Source organism: Macaca fascicularis, chromosome 14 (genome assembly GCF_037993035.2).
Source record: "Macaca fascicularis isolate 582-1 chromosome 14, T2T-MFA8v1.1".
Classification (NCBI taxonomy): Eukaryota; Metazoa; Chordata; class Mammalia; order Primates; family Cercopithecidae; genus Macaca; species Macaca fascicularis.
In genome coordinates, this window is record NC_088388.1 from 1,348,307 (window position 1) to 1,366,039 (window position 17,733).

The 17,733-nt window shown below is 67.0% G+C and overlaps 1 protein-coding gene and 1 long non-coding RNA gene across 30 annotated transcripts in view; one reads left to right on the forward strand and one right to left on the reverse strand.

Annotated features, from left to right (window-relative positions):
* The window catches only part of BRSK2 (BR serine/threonine kinase 2), a 68,624-nt gene that overhangs the window by 41,874 nt on the left and 9,017 nt on the right, over window positions 1–17,733 (forward strand). For 9 of the 29 annotated variants that reach the window (XR_006692404.3, XR_006692406.3, XR_006692405.3 and 6 more), the window contains exons 2-16: window positions 939–1,033; window positions 3,132–3,217; window positions 5,411–5,551; window positions 6,256–6,372; window positions 6,806–6,839; window positions 7,034–7,102; window positions 7,185–7,331; window positions 8,626–8,657; window positions 8,957–9,121; window positions 9,259–9,356; window positions 9,444–9,594; window positions 11,508–11,573; window positions 13,470–13,530; window positions 14,294–14,501; window positions 15,069–15,117. Coding sequence is in view for 20 of the 29 variants with exons in the window: in XM_045372398.3 (XP_045228333.1) it covers window positions 939–1,033; window positions 3,132–3,217; window positions 5,411–5,551; window positions 6,256–6,372; window positions 6,806–6,839; window positions 7,034–7,102; window positions 7,185–7,331; window positions 8,626–8,657; window positions 8,957–9,121; window positions 9,259–9,356; window positions 9,444–9,594; window positions 11,508–11,573; window positions 13,470–13,530; window positions 14,294–14,501; window positions 15,069–15,117 (1,519 nt within the window). In the remaining 9 variants the exon portion in view is untranslated. Of the gene's footprint in view, window positions 1–938; window positions 1,034–3,131; window positions 3,222–5,410; window positions 5,552–6,255; window positions 6,373–6,805; window positions 6,840–7,033; window positions 7,103–7,184; window positions 7,332–8,625; window positions 8,658–8,956; window positions 9,122–9,258; window positions 9,357–9,443; window positions 9,595–11,507; window positions 11,574–13,469; window positions 13,531–13,927; window positions 14,502–15,068; window positions 15,118–17,733 lie in introns of those variants that run through there. The other 20 variants (XR_012422889.1, XR_012422890.1, XR_010580708.2 and 17 more) reach the window with 7 other exon arrangements.
* Window positions 16,616–17,557, reverse strand: LOC141408416 (uncharacterized). The gene is made up of 2 exons (XR_012422897.1): window positions 17,249–17,557; window positions 16,616–16,923 (listed from the first exon to the last, which is right to left on the reverse strand). It is a non-coding gene; the product is annotated as an uncharacterized lncRNA (long non-coding RNA).

Here is a 17,733-nt window from a genome sequence, read left to right on the forward strand (position 1 = left end):
GCGTCCCCTGTGATAACCTGAGCAGGCTCTGGGTGTCTGGGCGCACCTGGGAGGTGGGGTCCCTTGTGATAACCTGGGCCCCACGATTCCAACATGCCCCAACACGGAATGGGCCCGTGAGTGTACCTGGGGACTTTTGATGGTGGGAGAGGGCCCAGGTTGTGGGCGCCCGGCGCGTCTCCAGTGTCAAGACCACAGGTCGGGCCAGGTGGGGCTCAGGGGTGTGGCCGGGCTGTCCTGGGCAGGGGCAAGTACCTGGCTGTGAAAAGAGTGGGGAGAGGAGAAAGGGAAGGTGGGCCGAGGCGGGGAGGGGGACCAGGACCATGTGCCCAGCCGAGGCACATTCCCAGAGCACCCTGCCTGCCTTTTAGGTAGGTCTGGGAAGGAAGGGGCTGCAGGGTCGCGGAGGTCCAGGGCAGTGCTGCCTAGGGAGCCACCTGGGGACCATCCTGGTGTCCTGGGGTGAAGACAGGGCCGGGGCTCAGATGCAGAGCAGTACCTCAGCAGAGGAGGGATGCGGGTGGGGGTCTCAGCAGAGGGCTGCGGGTGGGGGTCTCAGGGCAGGGTGTGTGGGGGATGGCCTTCTTGGGCCATGCAGGGGCCTCGGGGGTACCCTGGCTCCCAGCTGAGGGTGGTTGAAGGCCAGAGGGAGGGGATTTGGGTGCTCTGGGACAGGGGAGAGGGCGAGGGGGGCCACGGAGACCCGAGAAGCCCAAAGGGCTGGCGTGGAGGGAAGACGCAGCTTTGTGGGGGCAGCACGAGGCCAGCACTGAGCTGTTCCGGACAGCGACCCAGGGGGCGGGGCCGAGTCCGCCCTGGAGTGGGTGGGGCCGCTGCTGTCCAGGATGTGGGAGGAGGCTCCCCACTTGCAGAGTCCAGCCAGGTGCTCGCTGCAGGCTTCCCGGGCGGGTCTGAGCAAGGCTTCTTCTCTCCCGCAGGCCTGGTGAAGCTTGGGGTTCACTGTGTCACCTGCCAGAAGGTGGCCATCAAGATCGTCAACCGTGAGAAGCTGAGCGAGTCTGTGCTGATGAAGGTGGGCGGGGCCGGGGAGGGAGGTGGGGCTGGGGAGGGAGGCGGGGCTGGCGGTGGGGTGGGGCCGGGAAGGGAGGCGGGGCCGGGGGAGGCGGGGCTGGCAGTGGGGTGGGGCCGGGGGAAGGAGGCGGGGCCGGGGAGGGAGGCGGGGCTGGCGGTGGGGTAGGGCGGGGAATAGCACAGCGGGTGGGAGCCAGCGTTGTGGGGACCTGCAGAGCTGAGTGTGGGGGTCCTGCAGGCTCCTGGGCAGCCGCACCCCTGCTGGCCCCCTGACAGGGCACCTCTGCTCTTCTTTCTCCCCTCTGGCCCTGCCTTTCTCCTGCCCCCAAGCAGAGTGGGCACCCCTGAGGGGACTGGCCGAAGCTGGGCAGTTGAGTTGCTGCACTGACCTGCTGTACTAGCGGGCAGAGCCTCAGTGTCCCCAGCTAGAATCCAGAGGAGGCCCCTGCCTCAGAGCAACCCCTCGCCTGCCAGGGCCTAGCTTAGCAGAGGGGAGCCCCGCCTCCCTCCTCCTCGGCTCCATGCGGTAGTGTCTGGTCACCGTGGGGTCCGGGCAGGCCCCCTGGGTGGAGGACTCCTGGGCTCTGACCCACCTCTCAGTGGGGATGGGGCTGTCCTAGCTGCTGGGAAGCCTGACCCTGGGTGTAGAGGCAGAGGCTGTGGCTCCCAGTTGCTCCCAGTCCTGCCCACAGTGGTACCTGGGCTGGCAGTGCGGGACCCTCCCAGCACCGGGGCCAGCTGAGCCCCCTGCCCTCCTTTCCCCTGCATTCACTTCTTTTCGTGCAGGGCTGTGGGTGGGGCAGGACACGGGGACGGGGGCCAGTGGGAGTAGCCTAGAGAGGAGAGGCTTGTGGAAGCTGCTGGCAGTTGGGGACCCTGACACGTTGAGCACCCTCAGCTGCGGGGGGTGTGGAGGAATTAACCAGACTAAACTGGGAAGGCCCAGGGACCCCATGGGGAGGTAGGAGCGGTGTTAAGGGCTGCTGAGGGCTGCTTGGATGGGGCTGGCAGGGTCCAACCCTGCCTTGGAGGAGAAACCGAGGCCCTAGGAGTGACGGGGCCAGGACAGCGCCTGGCAGAGAGATCCAGTACAGGGTGTAGCTGGGGAGAGTCCCATGCTGAATTTGGGAGGTGCCTGTGAGCCCCGAGTGAAGGAGGGCCTGGAGATGCGGGGCAGGGGAAGGTGTCCCTCTCACCTGCAAGTGCCGGGCACAGTTGCTCGCCTGGGAGGGAAGGGCTTGGGGACAGGCTGGCCAACTCCCCAGGGCTGGGACCCCATCACAAGACTGACCCCAGTCCCAAAGCTTCGTCCACCCTGGCTCCTGAGTGCTGGGTCCCCCAGGCCGTGGCCTCGGCTGGCCCCACCACTGACACAGCAACTCCTCTGTGCTGGGCGGGGCACCAGGTGCCCGTGGCCAGGCTTGCATGTCTGAGGGAGGAGGCCCTGCCCTCACCTCGGAACAGGACTGGGTATCCTGAGTCAGGTGCCCTCCGGGGTCACTTCTGTCCCTCCCTGGGGCCCTCCCCACTTGGGGACAGTACCAGCTGGGAGCCTGTAGATCGGGGACACGTGCCCTGAGCACGGCCTGCACAACTACTCTATGCCCCACACGCACAGGTCGCCTGCCCCCACCTCGTGCTAGTCCTGAGCCCACAGAAGCCTGTCCCGGCCCCTCCTCCTGTGAGGCCGCCTCCTGTGAGACCTCCACCGTGAGGAAGGACGGAGCCCAGGCACAGCCTGCCTGGAAGGGCCCTCCATCCGACTGGCTGGGAGCCTGGGAGGCCCCATTCCTGAGGCTGGGTTCACGGAGAGGAGCAGCACCGAGGCCCAGGCTGCCTGCCTTCCTGGGCAGGGTGGGGAGGGACCCTCCTGCTCCAGGGGACCCCAGTCCTCAGCCCTACAGGCTGCTGTCAGCCCTGGGGCCTGGGCTCCCTCCACTGCGGCTCTCCCTGCCCTCTGCCCTCTCCACTAGCCAGGGCCCCAGCTGAGCAACCCACATCCCTGCGTCCCTCACAGCTGGCACCAAAGGTGGCGTCTGTGGGGAGAGAAGAGTGCCCCAGCCCTGCGAGCGTGACATGCTCTGGTCTCTCCCATCTAGGTGGAGCGGGAGATCGCGATCCTGAAGCTCATCGAGCACCCCCACGTCCTAAAGCTGCACGACGTTTATGAAAACAAAAAATATTTGTAGGTATTGCTGGGTCTGAAGAGCTGGGGTGGCCGAGGTGGGGGCTGTCGCTGCAGGGGCAGGCGGCTGGGGCTTGGGGAGTGCTGGGGCTGGAGACCAGGGGTGCCTACTGCACCCCAGCAGCCCTGGCCCTGCCAGCATGAACACTGTCTGGGTAGGGTCTCAGCCCAGGCCGCTGTGGTCTCTGCTTCTTGACCAGACCAGAGACCTGCTCTGTGGGGCTTGCAGAGCCACCAGCCTGAGGCCGGCAAGGGGGAACAGGGCCTTCTGGAGGGGGCTTAGGCATTTCAGGGCAAGGGGCCGGAGCACCTGGGCCTCCCCACATGGCCACGCTGAGCCTCCTGGCCTCTGCCCGGGACTTCCCCAGCCCCACTGAGCCATGTCTCCATCCCTGAGGCTCCCCAACACGAGGCACAGCCAGCAGGCTCCCGCCCTGCCTGGACCCTGTCACCCCCACAGCCGCCGAGGCCAGCAGAAATCCCCACCCTGTCCCAGGCATGCCTGGCTGTGAACCCCATCGCCCCACACCCAGCCTCAGGGAGCTCCTAGGAGCGGGCACAGCGGTCACACACGGGGCGGTCTCCTCGTGCGCTCTGATGGGCTTTCCCGTGGATGAGGGCTGCTGCCCGAGGGCTGTCTGGCCTTGAGCCCCACCTGACCCTCGCTGGTCCCCGGGCGGCATCCTGACCTGCCAGGTGATGCCAGCCGGGCGTCTCTGAGGAATCAGGCATGGAGGGGGCAGGGAACATAAAGGGCTGGGCTGGGGGCTGCCCTCAGGGTGAGCTGGCTGAGGGTCTGGCAGAACCCAGCCACTCCCCTTCCCCCGGCAGCGACTTCTGCTCCGGCCTGGGTTTCTGCATTCTCGTGGGGAGCATGTGCCGGTGGCCAGCTCGTGTGTAGCTGGGGAGAGGAAACCCGGGGTGGGGTGTGGGGAGCCCACCTGCCCCACTGTGAGCAGGGACACAGAAACTGTCACCAGAGGCCTGGGGGGCGGGGGCGGTCCTGGCCCTGATGCTGGCGAGGTGGACTGTGACGAGGGCCACGGCTTCCTCGCTGTGACATGGTGCCGGTGTAGTGGGGTCCTGGGGAGGCCTTCTTGGAGGGGAGGGTGGGCGAGTGCGGGGGGGACGGGCACCGCAGGCCAAGGCCCAAGGACAGGAAAGAGCCCAGGAGGTGGGTACGGCTGTGCTTGGGGCTTCTCCTGAGGTCTGGCCCTGGGTGTTGTCCCACGGCCCCCGGACACCGTGTGGCCTATGCTGAGCCTTGGGCCTGGCCACCCCCTGCCCAGAGTCCCCCCCTGTGGCCCCCACCACCTTCCTCTGCTGTGGGAGCTTCACCACCACGACCTCTGCTCCCATCCCCACACTGGGCCCCCGACTCCTGCCAAGACCAGCTCCTGGGACAGCCGGTCCCCCCGGTCCCCACTCCGCTCTGAGCGTGTGCCAAGGCCCCACCCCTTTGTCCTGTGCAGCCCCCCGACATCACCACGGCCACACCTGGGGCCACCACCCTCACAGGCCTCCCCCTGGAGCTGGTTCAGCCTGGGCGGAGCGGCCCCCAGGCAGCTGCATCCAGCATCCCACGGGCCTCTCACCAGGAACCAGCCCCTCAGGACCCTCCATGTGGCTGAGACCCCATGTTGGGGGGTGCTGGGAGCCTGCCAGGGTAGGAAGGGGAGGGCCACACCAACCTTTTCCTCACCCCCTCCCCATGGCCTTCACACCTCCTGTCTCCCCCTCACAGTGGCCCAGACGGTCCCTGGGCCCCTGGATGCGGCTCCCTGCTCCTTGCACTGAGGTGCAAGGGAACCCCAGGGTGTGAGGGCCAGAGCAGGCAGGGCAGAGCCCCGAGGCCACTCCATGCACTGCTCCTTGGCCCCAGCACCTGCTCCACTCAGCCTGCGGGTTCCAAACCCTCCCTCGCTGCTCTGCCCCCAGACCCATCCCTTCACCCGCCCCTCTTCCCCCACCCGACTCCAGGCTCCTTGCAGACTCATTTGAGGCCCACCCCAGGAACCCAGATGGTTTGAGATCTGCCGTAGTCAGGGCTCCTCTCAGCTGCCTCCCCAGCCAGTGGGAGAATGGGGGCGGCCTGCAGAGAGGCTGGCCAGGAGGTGGCTGTGGGAGGTCCTGGGATGAGGAGGGGCGGCTGGCAGCCACAGCTGGGCGCACTGGTGGCCCCGTCTCCTGCAGGTACCTGGTGCTAGAACACGTGTCAGGTGGTGAGCTTTTCGACTACCTGGTGAAGAAGGGGAGGCTGACGCCTAAGGAGGCTCGGAAGTTCTTCCGGCAGATCATCTCCGCGCTGGACTTCTGCCACAGCCACTCCATATGGTGAGCCCCACCCCTGGTGCCCCCACTCCCCAGGGACCCCAACCCCCAGGGTGCTACCGCAGATGCCCCTGTGCCCCAAGGACTACACCCCCTAGTGTGCTATTCCGAGGTGCACCATCCCCCCATTAGCTGCCCGTACTCAAACGCACTGTCCCCCCCATTGTCTACCCCTCAAGGGCACCGTCTCCCCCCTTAGCTGCCCCTCAAACGCACAGTGCCACACCAGGTGCTGCCCTTCCCCCCTCCCGAGGAACATCAACCCCTGGCACCCCCCCAGCACCCCCGCTTTCCCCTGAGTGGGCAGTGTGTTGGGAAGGTTTCTGCCTGGCACCCACCCAAGGGCTCTGGGAGCCCCTCGGCCTTTCCAGGGTCCACTGCTTGCATCCATGCATGCCTGGGGGCCCTAGGTTGGCCTAGGCTAGAGCAGGTGTGCTAGGGAGCAGGAGGGGGCAGCAAGGAGCCTGCCAGGGGGCAGGAGGGCATGGCAGGAGAAACAGGGATGCCTGACCAAAGGCCAGAGCCAAACGGACCAGGCAGGCGACTTCTGATTGGCTGCCTATGACATCACCAGGCTGGGCTGCCATTGGCCCCTCTGTGTGATTGGCGTTTGGAGAGGCAGTGGGCTCTGGGCAGGGGGTCTCCAGGGTGGGGAGGTGCTCAAGGCAGAGACTGGCCCTGTTCAGCCTCACCGCCCTCCTCCCCAGCCACAGGGATCTGAAACCTGAAAACCTCCTGCTGGACGAGAAGAACAACATCCGGATCGCAGACTTTGGCATGGCGTCCCTGCAGGTTGGCGACAGCCTGTTGGAGACCAGCTGCGGGTACGTGGCCCTCTGCCCCTGCTGGCTCTGCACGGGCTGGGCTGGGGGAAGGGGAACCGGTGGGCACCCCACAGGCAGGCCCCCCACAAGTGCCTGAGCCTCCCGGCACCCCACAACCTGGTGGTTTTGGGGAGATAGGCCTCTCGGCACAGTAAGGGTAGGGGTACGGTCCTGGCTCTGGCCCGCCTGGGTGTGAGGCTGGTACCCCCTGGCCCCTGCCTGGCTGAGCAGGCAGACAGCCTTGGGCACAGCAGAGACCCAGCACCCCACCTTGGTCTCCTCCTAAAAGCCCGCCTGCGGATTCAGGGACGTGGGGGCGTCTCGCGCCACAGCCCTGGGAGCCTCCTCGAGGGCCCTGCGGTGCACCATCACCCCGGGGGGAGGGCCTGGCAGCGCCCGGAGCCCTGCCGCTGACCTCCGCCCTTGCCCGCAGGTCCCCCCACTACGCCTGCCCCGAGGTGATCCGGGTGAGTCGGCGCCGCCCGTGCAGCTCTGCGGGTCCCAGGGTGGTGGGGACCTGACCCCGGTGGGACCCCAGCCTGCCGCACCCCAAGGTGCTGCTAGGCCGCCTGTCCTGGGGCCGACTCCCTCTGAACCCGGCCCTGCCAAGGCCCCCACCCTGCCCTGCGCCCCCCAATAGCCCGGGCACTGTTGTCTGCAGGGGGAGAAGTACGACGGCCGGAAGGCAGACGTGTGGAGCTGCGGCGTCATCCTGTTCGCCTTGCTAGTGGTGAGACCCCGGCCCCCTCCACCCCACCCCGGCCTCTCCCCAACCCGCCTGCCCATGCTGACCCCCGCCCGGCTGCCCGCAGGGGGCTCTGCCCTTCGACGATGACAACCTGCGGCAGCTGCTGGAGAAGGTGAAGCGGGGCGTGTTCCACATGCCGCACTTTATTCCGCCCGACTGCCAGAGCCTGCTGCGGGGCATGATCGAAGTGGACGCCGCACGCCGCCTCACGGTGCGTGCCCTCGGAGCGGGGCGGCCCCAGAGCGTGGCGGGGGGGCGTGGGGGTGGGCGTGTGCCCAGATGTGTGGGCACCCAGGTGTGTGAGGTGCCCAGGTTTGTGGATATGTGCACAGGTGTGTGTGGGTGCCCAGGTGTCGGCTTGTGTTCAGGTGTGGGTGCACAAATGTGGGTATATGCCCGTGTGTGTGGGTGCCCAGGTGAGTGTTCAGGTGTGCGGGGGTGCCCAGGTGTTGGCTTGTGTTCAGGTGTGTGGGTGCACAGATGTAGGCACATGCCCAGGTGTGTGTTCAAGGGTGTGGGGGTGCCCAGGTGTGGACACATGCCAGGGTTCATGTGGTTGGGTGAGGGCATAGGTGTGGGCATGTGCACCTGCGGGGAGGTGTGTCCAGGTGCATACGAGCACTTGTACCAGTGTGGGGTGTGCACAGGTAGGTGAGACCTGGCTGTAGGTTACACAGAAGCACTGGTGCTGCCCCATCACAGCCATCCTGCTTGCAGACGCTGCTGGGGCAAGCTCCAGGCAGGGTGAATAGTTCCGCTGAGTGCCCCCCGGCAGCTGTGGGGGCTGGCAAGAGCCAAAGGTAGCCCCCAGCTGCTGGTCCCGACCTCCTCCAGGGCTGCCTGGTGTGGGGACCGCACATGCCCACTTGACAGAAGCAGGTCACCCTCTGGGCTGGCCCTTCCAGGGTAGCGTTGCCCTGTTCCCAAGAGGCCACCGCCTCATACCCCACGAGCTGTCCCTGAGTCAGGGTGGAGAGAAGGGGACGTGTGGCTGGCCGGCCCTCCCAGCCTCCTGCCCGCACCTGCACCCAGCCCCGCCCCGCCACACAGGTGGGCCAGGTTCTCCTGGCTTCAGCTCCCTCTTGGCTGCTCCCTGCTCTCCTGCCTTGGTTCCTTCCTAGATCCATGGAGGGGCCCGGCCCAGGCAGCACAGGCACCTGGGGCGGCCCTGGCTCCAGCTTCCCTCCCTCCCGCTCTTCCTCCACTTCCTGGGCCCCTGCCCCTACCTGGAGCATCCCCCCCAACCCCGGCTCCCCCCCCCGACTTCTCCTTCAGGTTTGCGTTTTCTTCTCCACTTGGGAGAGGCAGGGGCAGGGGTGCTGGCCTTGAGCCTCTGGGAACGCAGCCCCCTCCCCATCCTCCTCCCCACATTCCCCCCACTCACTCGCCCTTGCCCTCTCCTGCTCTCTCCGCGCCCCCAGCACCCCCGCCTTCCCCCTCACCTCCTAATGTGGGCTCTTTCCGTCCCTCGTCCGTACTAACTCCCTGTTTCTCTTTCCTTGTAGCTAGAGCACATTCAGAAACACATATGGTATATGTAAGTAGCTTTTCCACCCACTAATCGCCTGCTTTGCCTGTTGCTGTGGCCTGGAGGCCCTGCTAGGAAAGGCGGGGGGAGGGCGCCGGCCCAGCGCAGGCCCTGCCCCGCCTTGGCCCTTGGCCCTCTGTGACCTGCGCTGGGTGCGGGGTGCGGGCAGGACGCAGGAGGCCTCCCCGGGCTGGGCACAGGGAGAGTGGCAGGACGCAGGGCCCCAGGTGAGGGCGGGCCTCCCACCCTCCCAGCCGCCCAGGCCCGGCCGCAGCTGATGACCGGGCGTCCCTGCCCTGTGTCCACAGAGGAGGCAAGAACGAGCCGGAACCAGAGCAGCCCATTCCTCGAAAGGTGCAGATCCGCTCGCTGCCCAGCCTGGAGGACATCGACCCTGACGTGCTGGACAGCATGCACTCCCTGGGCTGCTTCCGAGACCGCAACAAGCTGCTGCAGGACCTGCTATCGGAGGAGTGCGTCCAGGGCGGCTCCTGGGTGGGGCCCTTGCAGTAGGCGGCTGGGAGGGGCACGGGGCCTAGGGTGGGAGCGCTGCGGTGGAGGAGCCGGTGGCCCCGTGTGCCAGCGCATCTCGCCCCCTTGCCCACTGCAGGGAGAATCAGGAGAAGATGATTTACTTCCTCCTCCTGGACCGGAAAGAAAGGTACCCGAGCCAGGAGGACGAGGACCTGCCCCCCCGGAACGAGATAGGTACGGTCCGGGGGTGGCCTCCAGCCCGGCCCGCACTGCCCCACCGGGGTCCAGGGGCTGTCTGGCCTGACCCTCATCTGTACTCAGACCCTCCCCGGAAGCGTGTGGACTCCCCGATGCTGAACCGGCACGGCAAGCGGCGGCCAGAACGCAAGTCCATGGAGGTGCTCAGCGTGACGGACGGCGGCTCCCCGGTGCCTGCGCGGCGGGCCATTGAGATGGCCCAGCACGGCCAGAGGTGTGTGTGCCCCGAGGCTGCTGGGCCTCCCTCCCTGGGCTGCGCGGCACTGCCGCCTGGCTCATCACTGCCCATTGGCCTGGGGTCTTGGCTGAGGCCATTGGGTGGGGCTGCATGGGCTGAGCTGGACTGGGCTGAGCTGGGCTGGGCTGGGCTGGGATGGGCTAAGCTGAGCTGGGCTGGGCTGGGCTGGGCTGAGCTGGGCTGTGCTGTGCTGGGCTGGACTGGGCTAGACTGGCCTGGGCTAGGATAAGCTGGGCTGGGCTGGACTAAACTGGACTAGACAGGACTGAGCTGGGCTGGACTGGTCTAGACTAGGCTGAGCTGCGCTGGCTTGAGCTGAGCTGGGCTGGGCTGGTTTGGGCTGGGCTAGACTGGACTCAGTTGAGCTGAGCTGGGCTGTATTGAACTAGACGGCTGGGCAGGTCTGGGCTGAGCTGGACTTGGTTGGGCTAAGCTGGGCTAGGCCGGACTAGGCTGGGCTAGAATGGGCTGAGCTGGACTGGGCAGGGCTGGGCTGAGCTGGGCTGAACTGGATTTGGCTGAGCTGAGCCAGGCTGGGCAGGGCTGAGCTGGGCAGGGCTGGCTTGACCCAAGCTTGGCTGGGCTGAGCTGTGATATGGTCACACCACGCTCAGAGCCATCAGCCCAGCAAGCCTGTCCCCCTGGCCTGGGCAGTGCTGGGCCCGGCTCTGGGTGGCAAGTATCGTGTGTGTGGCCAGGGACATCAGAGAACTCAGCAGTGATGAGCAGACCCGTGGCTGGAGGAAGGGCGCCAGCCCCCGTGGAGCCTCTGCTGGGTGGGGGCAGGGCTGAGCTGCCTGCACGAGGTCCTCAGCAAATCCTTGGAGCCGGTGTGGCCTCTTGGGGATGAGTTCAAACGTCCCTCACCAGGTGGGGGCTTCCAACATTTGGGGACAGCCCTTGGGCCCAGGAGCACACCAGGAGGTCCAGGAGCCTGGGCAGTCTCTGGTCTGCCCTGTGGTCTGGGCCTCAGCACCCCAGGGCCCCCTCCTTGTACTGGGGATTTAGGGGTGGGACAGGCGAGGCCTGTTCTTTGGGAACTTGGGGGAAACTGTGGGGAACTGCAAGGTAGCTTGGCAGCCATCAGGCTAAACCTGTTCCAGCCCCAGCCCTGGCCGGAGTACTGGTGGTCCCAGTTCTGCCAGCTCCCAGGCCATGGTCCCCTGGGAGTCCCAGGCCCTCCCCAGGGTTTCAAGCTGGCCCAGCCTCCCAACTGGGGCCCAGCCCCAGAACCTCCTTCCCAGGGCCCACTCAGCCACAGCCTTGACCCCAGGACTAGGGGGTAGCAAGGGGCCCTCCTATCTACGTTCTAGTGCCCTGGCCTTCAGTGGCCTGCATGTCATGGGTGCACCCAAACCTGCAGCCCAGGTGCCTGTTTCCTGCCTTTGTGGCCACCTCCCCGGGCTCCCCTGACCCTGCAGGGCAGGCCCCACCACCCCACTGCCTGGCCTCCGGTCAGTGGCGTGGGAGGCCACCCTCTTGGCCTCTGCTGCAGCTCCCAGGCCTGGCTGCCTGGGGCAGGGCGTGGAGCATTTCAGGGCCTCTGGAAGGCCACTAGTCCTGGCATGTCCCAGTCAGACTCTGCTCTTGGCAGGGTCACCTGTGCAGCCAGCAGAGACCCAGCTGCTTGGTGCTGGGCCACACGGGGCTGCTGACTGGGGATGCAGGGGTCCTGGGGGCCGGGGGCTGGGGTGGGGCCGGCCAGGCCACCCTGCCCAGCAGTCACACGGTGTGGGGTGCGCCGTCTGGCCCAGCCTCCTCTCTCGCCATCTTTGTGCGCCGGCCTCAGAGCCGCGTGTTCTTACCTGGCGTCGCCCGGGCCCTGGGGGCCGACCTGTGCCCGCATGTGGCCGTCAGTAACTGTGTTTTCTCGCTCTGTTCTGCTGTAGTAAAGCAATGTTCAGTAAAAGCCTGGATATCGCTGAGGCCCATCCCCAATTCAGCAAAGAAGACAGGTATACACCCCGACCACCCGTCCCCGCACCTCCCAGCCCCAGACACGCTGTCCTGCCTCAGGCCGGGCAGGCACATGGGCGGGTCTGGTGGCAGGCTGGGCTGCAGGGCCCCTGAGGCAGTGGAGCCGGCCAGCAAGCCAGGGAAGGGCCCGCGGGCTAGGCAGAGGCCAAGGGGTGGGGCTGCCGAGGCGTGGCATGCCTACCCTCGAGGGACCAGGCACTGTGGCTCACAGGGCCTGGGGCTAGAGCCCCACGTGGCTGCAGGCTGAGCCGCCCCTCCTGCCAGCCCCTGTGTTGTGTCCAGTGGGCCTCAGTGCCCTGCTGCCCCTGGGGCCAGCCAGAGTTGAAGCCCAGCAGCCGTCCTGTGCCCACCTGCAGGAGCTGAGGAGGGCAGGAGGTGCCGCCGTCAGAGGGGCCTCTGCCCGGGGCCAGTCTTGCGAGCCTGGGCAGGTGGCGTCGTCTCCCAAGGCTGCACCACGCTGGCTGCCTGTCGGGCCTCTTTGAGCCCTGGCCCCGCGCCTACCTGTGACCCCCACCGTGGCTGCCCTCAGGGCTGGCGCCATCTCTCCTGCCCCTGCCCCAGCGATTATAGCTCAGTGTCCCAGCGGCTGCCTGGCCAGACAGGACCGGGGCTCAGCCCCTCCACCTCAGGGCTTCCGGCGCCTCTTCTGTCTTCCTCGTGCCCAGTCACGAGCTCCGGGCGGGCTGGACAGGAACCACAGGTCCAGGCCCTCACTGGTGGCTGCTGCCACTATGAGGCCTGTCCGCAGCTCGCCGCTCAGCCCTGAAAGCTCTGGGTCCAGTCGCAGCCCTGGGTGCCATCCTGACCCACACAGGCTGGGTTGGGCATGGGGTCCCCGCCGCCTCCCTGCCCCTTGGCTGTGTGTGGTGAGGGAGTTGGAGGGTCGTCGCTGGGGGGCCCAGCCCCCGGGTGTCCAGGAGCCAGGTGTGTGGCCAGCGTGGCGCTCTCCATGGTCCAGGGCCTGGGCCGTAGTGTGGACCAGCGAGGCCCCTCGTGGCCGGCTGGCAGTGGGCAGGCCTGGTGGGCAGCGCAGGGCGGGCTTTTACTCTTCTCTGTCCTCTTCTCTTCGGCGGCTGCCTCGGCCCCTCCCTGCACTTCCTTCCTCCAAGGATGGCAACTGCCACTGTCCGGGCGTGTGGGTGCCGGCTCGTCCGTGCAGTGTGGTGGAGCGACACACGGCAGTCCTGGTCCCTGCATGGGGGTGGCGGCCGCACACCGGAGTCTCAGCCGGGCACACCGGGCCAGGGCCTCCCTCCTGCTGTCAGGTGTCAGGCCGAGTAGTGCAATGGTGGGACAAGGCCCACTGTCCCTGCCAGCAGCCGCCCCAGCCTGGCCCTGCCCAGGCCCTCCTGGTTGTGAACAGGGAGGGCTGGCCGCTGACCCAGGCATCCCTCACGGGCATCTAGGGACGTGGAGGACCAGGCTGCAGGCCCTGGGAGAGCTCAGCCGTCGGGGGAGGGGAGGAACTTGGCAGCAGGGGCATGGGAGGCGGGAGCCAGCATGAGGCCTGGAGCAGAAGGGGCCGGATACAGGAAGCTCACAGGAAGCCCCGTCTGTCCCCTCGTCCCTCTGTCCACCCCCACGCCGGATGGTCGCTTGCTGCGGCCGTCTGATGCCACATTCTGTGCTGTGCCTGGGCTGCTGGCATGGGGTGGCCCCCACACGTGGGCTCTGATGGGGGCCCCAGTGGGGCTGGGCACAGGCGCCCTGGGCCCTCCTGGAATTGGCAGGGTGTGCAGCAGGACCCAGGGCCTCGAGGCTCTTGGTCCGGGCTCCAGGCCTCCTGGAGGGTTTACCTGGGGGGAGCAGAGCCCAGTGCCTGCTGCTCCGCTGCCCCCTGGCTGAGCCGTGGCCCTGTACCTTGTGACCTCCAGGTCTCGGTCCATCAGCGGTGCCTCCTCAGGCCTTTCCACCAGCCCACTCAGCAGCCCCCGGGTGAGTGATCCCCCGCCCCCACCCAGCCCGGATCCTCACAGGCCCCAACCCTGCCAGTCAGCGTGTGCCGGGGGGGCAGGCCTCCGCGGACCCTGGGAAGCAGCCCCAGGCACCCCCCACGCCCGAGCTCCTGTGGCGGCTGCTGCTCTGCGGCGCGGGCTGCTCTGCTAACTGCACGCTCTTTTGTTTTTTGTTTTGTTTGTTTTCTTGTGTGTCACTTGTTTTCTTTTGTGGCGAACCCCCCTGCCCCTGCCCGCCTGCCTCCCTGCCTGCCTCCCCACCCTCCCGCTCCCGCCCGCTTCTTTCTGGTCCTCCTGTGCTATGTGCCTGTGGGGGACTGGGGTGCACGTGCCGCGCGGCTGCCCCCGCCCCGCTCGCTCCCTGCGCCTCCCTGTAGCCTATTAGGAAGCTTGTCCTGCCCCCACCGCCCCATGAGCTGCCCTTCGTGGCCCGCCCCCTGACCACCTCCACAGAGCCCGAAGCTTGTGGGAGCGCCTCGAGGCCCGGATACGTCCTCCCTCCGCAGGCCGCCCCGCGGCCCGACCCCAAGACCCAGACCTTGCCGTGCAAGGCCAAGCTGACCGACAAGCCTCTGCAGGGCACCAAGTCCAACCCCTTCCCGGCCAGCACCCCGGCCCGGTCTCCGGCCACCGGCCTTTGTCCCCAGCTGGCACCACCCCTGGGCCCGCCTGCCCTGCGGGTGCCCCCCCGGCCCCCACCCACTGGGATTGAACCAAACACCAAATCTGTCCCCATCATACAGGTGACCCCTCACCCCTCACCAAGGGGCAGTCCCCTCCCCACCCCCAAGGGGACGCCTGTCCACACGCCAAAGGAGAGCCCGGCCGGCACGCCCAACCCCACGCCACCGTCCAGCCCCAGCGTCGGAGGGGTGCCCTGGAGGGCGCGGCTCAACTCCATCAAGAACAGCTTTCTGGGCTCACCGCGCTTCCACCGCCGGAAACTGCAAGGTGAGTGTCTGCCCGGAGGTGCCAGAGCAGGGCTGGGAGAGAGCAGAGGCCGCCCCGGGGAGGCCCCCAGCAGTGCCAGACCAGTCCGCAGGGCCTGCAGCTGCACGGGCGGCTTGGGCCTGCCCATGGCTCACTGTCCGGAAAGCATCCAGCCGCAGCCTGTGTCGTACCTGCCGCACAGGCTGGCACCCCTCCAGACATTGTGTTCCCGAGTCTACCCACTCCGTGTCCTGGGGCCAGGCACACAGCAAGGAGAGCTGGCCACCAAGGGGGCACTGCCAGTCAGGAGGCCCCATGTGTGGGCACCAAGGGCCAGCCAGTGCTGCTGGAGCAGGCACAGCCGACTTCAGCACCAGAGGCGGGACAGCTCCCCCTTAGCCCCGGGGCACCACGGCCAGTGGAGCCTCTAAGGTGGCCGGGAGCTGGGCCGGGACCGTGCCCCTGGGGGACTGTCCCAGTGTGCGGGGGTGGACTCCTGATGACCCTGACCTCGGCGCAAGGTGGCCGGGGCAGGGGAAGGATGGAGTGGTCACCAGGCCTTCCCTCCTGTTCATCCCGTGTGCACAGTTCCGACGCCAGAGGAGATGTCCAACCTGACCCCAGAGTCGTCTCCAGAGTAAGTGGCCCCTGCTGGAGGCCTCCTGGTACCTGACACTGGGCTGACCGGGTGAGGGGCACAGAACCCTTCCCCTGTGGCCGACGGGGGCTCCTCCACCTGGCTCCACCTCCCACTGCAGGCAGGCCCGTCTCGGCCACTGAGTCTCTGAACTTCGAATACCCAGCAGTGAGGGGAAGGCCAGCCAGGGGAGGAGGCCCCAGCTCTGTTGAGAAGCTTCAGGCCTCAGGAGAGGCTGGGGTTGGCTGGAGGCGAGTGGGGGGGTACGCTGGGCAGAGTCTCCCGAGGGCCTGAGCTTGCCAAGGGCAGAGACTCAGGGTCGGTCCGGTCTCAAGGAGAAAGCAGCCTGTGTTAGGAAGAAAGAGGCAGCCCTGGGGCAGCAGGCCTGGTGGGAACACGTGTGCAGGGGCAGAGCAGAGCCGCCAAGCTGAGGCCCGGCCCCGCCGCCTTTCTGAGCTGTGAGAGGTGCCACTGCAGACGCTACAGCACCCAGGTGCTGCGATGCCCTGGGGGCCGCTGTGACCGACGTCCAGGCAAAGATGTCCCCAGAGAGACCCCTTCCCAGTGCCCAGGCCCTCTCCCTCTCCTCCACGACGGCCTCAGTCACTGGGCAGTGTCTCCGTGACCAGGCAACTGCTGGCGTGCACATACGAGCCTGCAGCGTGACCCCAGGCCAGGCAGCTGCAGAGAGCGGTGGCCAGGCCTGAGTCACTTCACAGGAGAAGCCGGGAAACGAGGTGTGGGCAACTGTGGACTGAGTAAGAGAAGAACCTTCATCCTGCTGCTGGCTTTAAACCAGGGGCCCCTGTGGAAACTGCTCAGTGCTAAGCCCCAGGAGCGGCATCTGCAGTCTGTGCCAGGATCCCGCCCCAGTGGCCTTTCTGCGCCGGTCGGGCGGCCCCTCCAGCTGGGTGCCTGGGTCGGAGGTGTGTAGGCATCATCGCAAGCCCAGAGGCACAGAGCTCAGCAGACTTGGGAACCCTCTGCCTAGGCCCTGACGTTGCCATTTCTGCTGCCACCAAAAGCTTTCATGAACAGACTCATAATTATCTCCCTCAGAGAAGGTGGCTTTGACGCCACTGCAGCTGCCTGCGCTTCTCCCCTCCCCCATCCTGAGACGGCCTGGAGGCCCTGACCCCTCCGGAGGGCCCGGCACGGACGCCTCCCACAGACTGTCTTTGGTGACGACTCGCTTGCTGGGGACCTGAGACAACCGCCGGCCCCATGTCAACCGGGCACCTCAGAGGAACAGAACCAAGGGGCTGTGTGTGCAAGGGAGGCAGTGGCTTCAGGAAGGGGCACGTGCGGTTGTTTGGGACATGCAGGCCTGTAGGCTGGACACTCAGGGCTGATGTCCTTGAGTCTGAAGCCCTGGCTGGAAGCCCAGGCAGTTTCCAGGTTGCAGCCTCGAGGGGCGTTCTTTCTCTAGGAAGACCGAACCTGGTGGATGCACCACCCTGTGAGGAAGGGACCCCCGCCAGACTCAACAGGCGACTGATTTAAGTTCGTCTCATCTAAAAATCGCTTGGCAGTTACACCCAGACTAGCATCCGGCCAGGCTGTGCACTGTCCACCACGTGGGTGCTGGAGTCACAGCACAGGCCCCTCACCTCATCGGCCTGGCCTCCCTGGGCCCTCCGGCGTCTTTCACACATGGGACTAGTTTTGCCAAATGCTGCACCCCCGGGCCTCAAAGCAGAGAGTCACATTTGTGCCATCTTTCCTGTCGTGGGGCAGAACGTTGACCGAAACCCGTCTGTACTTCCGAACTGCCTGGCTGCCCCGGGCGCTTCCTGGCTCCAGGTCCTGGCATAGGGGGAGGGGGTAAGGTCAGGGCCAGAGCTGGCCCTTGGAGCTTTGAACCCACAACAGCCAGCCAGCAAGACCAGCAGGACACTGAGGCGGCGTCGAGGGGCTGAGCGATGGCTGGGCCCGGTCCCCGTGCTTGTCTAGGAAGACTCCTGGGCAGGGACGGCCACAGTGGCCAACGAGGCACCTCCAGGAATGGGCAAGGGAAAGGGGAGTTGAGAGGCCGCTGGGAGGGGCCTCAGAATCAGTCAGGAGAGGGCACCACTGAGCCCCAGCCCTGCGGGCGCCTCCTCCCGGTCCCTGCCTCTGCCTCTCGGTGCACCTGGTTCCACCTCCAGGCAGCAGCCGCATGGGACGCCGGCAGCGCGAGCCACCACCGCGAACAGCCACCCCGGTGCGCTGTGCCTGAGAGTCTCAGGGGCTGTGCTAGAGGCGCCCCTGGCCGTGGTCCTCACGACTGGGCTTCCTGGCTCCCTCGCTGGTGGGTGGGGTTCGGGTGCCCTCGAGCTGGAGAGCAGAGGGCCTCTGCACGTTGGGGTGAGCCTGCCAGCAAGACAGCAGCAGCCTTCTGTGGCCTCAGAAGCGCCTCTCCGCTCTCCTGTTGGAAGCGAGTTACAGGCCCCGCCTGCTCCTGGGGGTGGGTGGCACAGGTGACTTCAGGAGCCCAACTTGAGCCACCTCTCACAGGGGCCTTGGTGAGGAGGGCTCACCTGTGGGGGACATTCCCAGACTTGGGAGCAAGTGGCAGGTCAGCAGCCGGGCCAGGGGTAGGGAGGGGTGTGGGGCGGCTAGGCGGGCTGGGCAGGT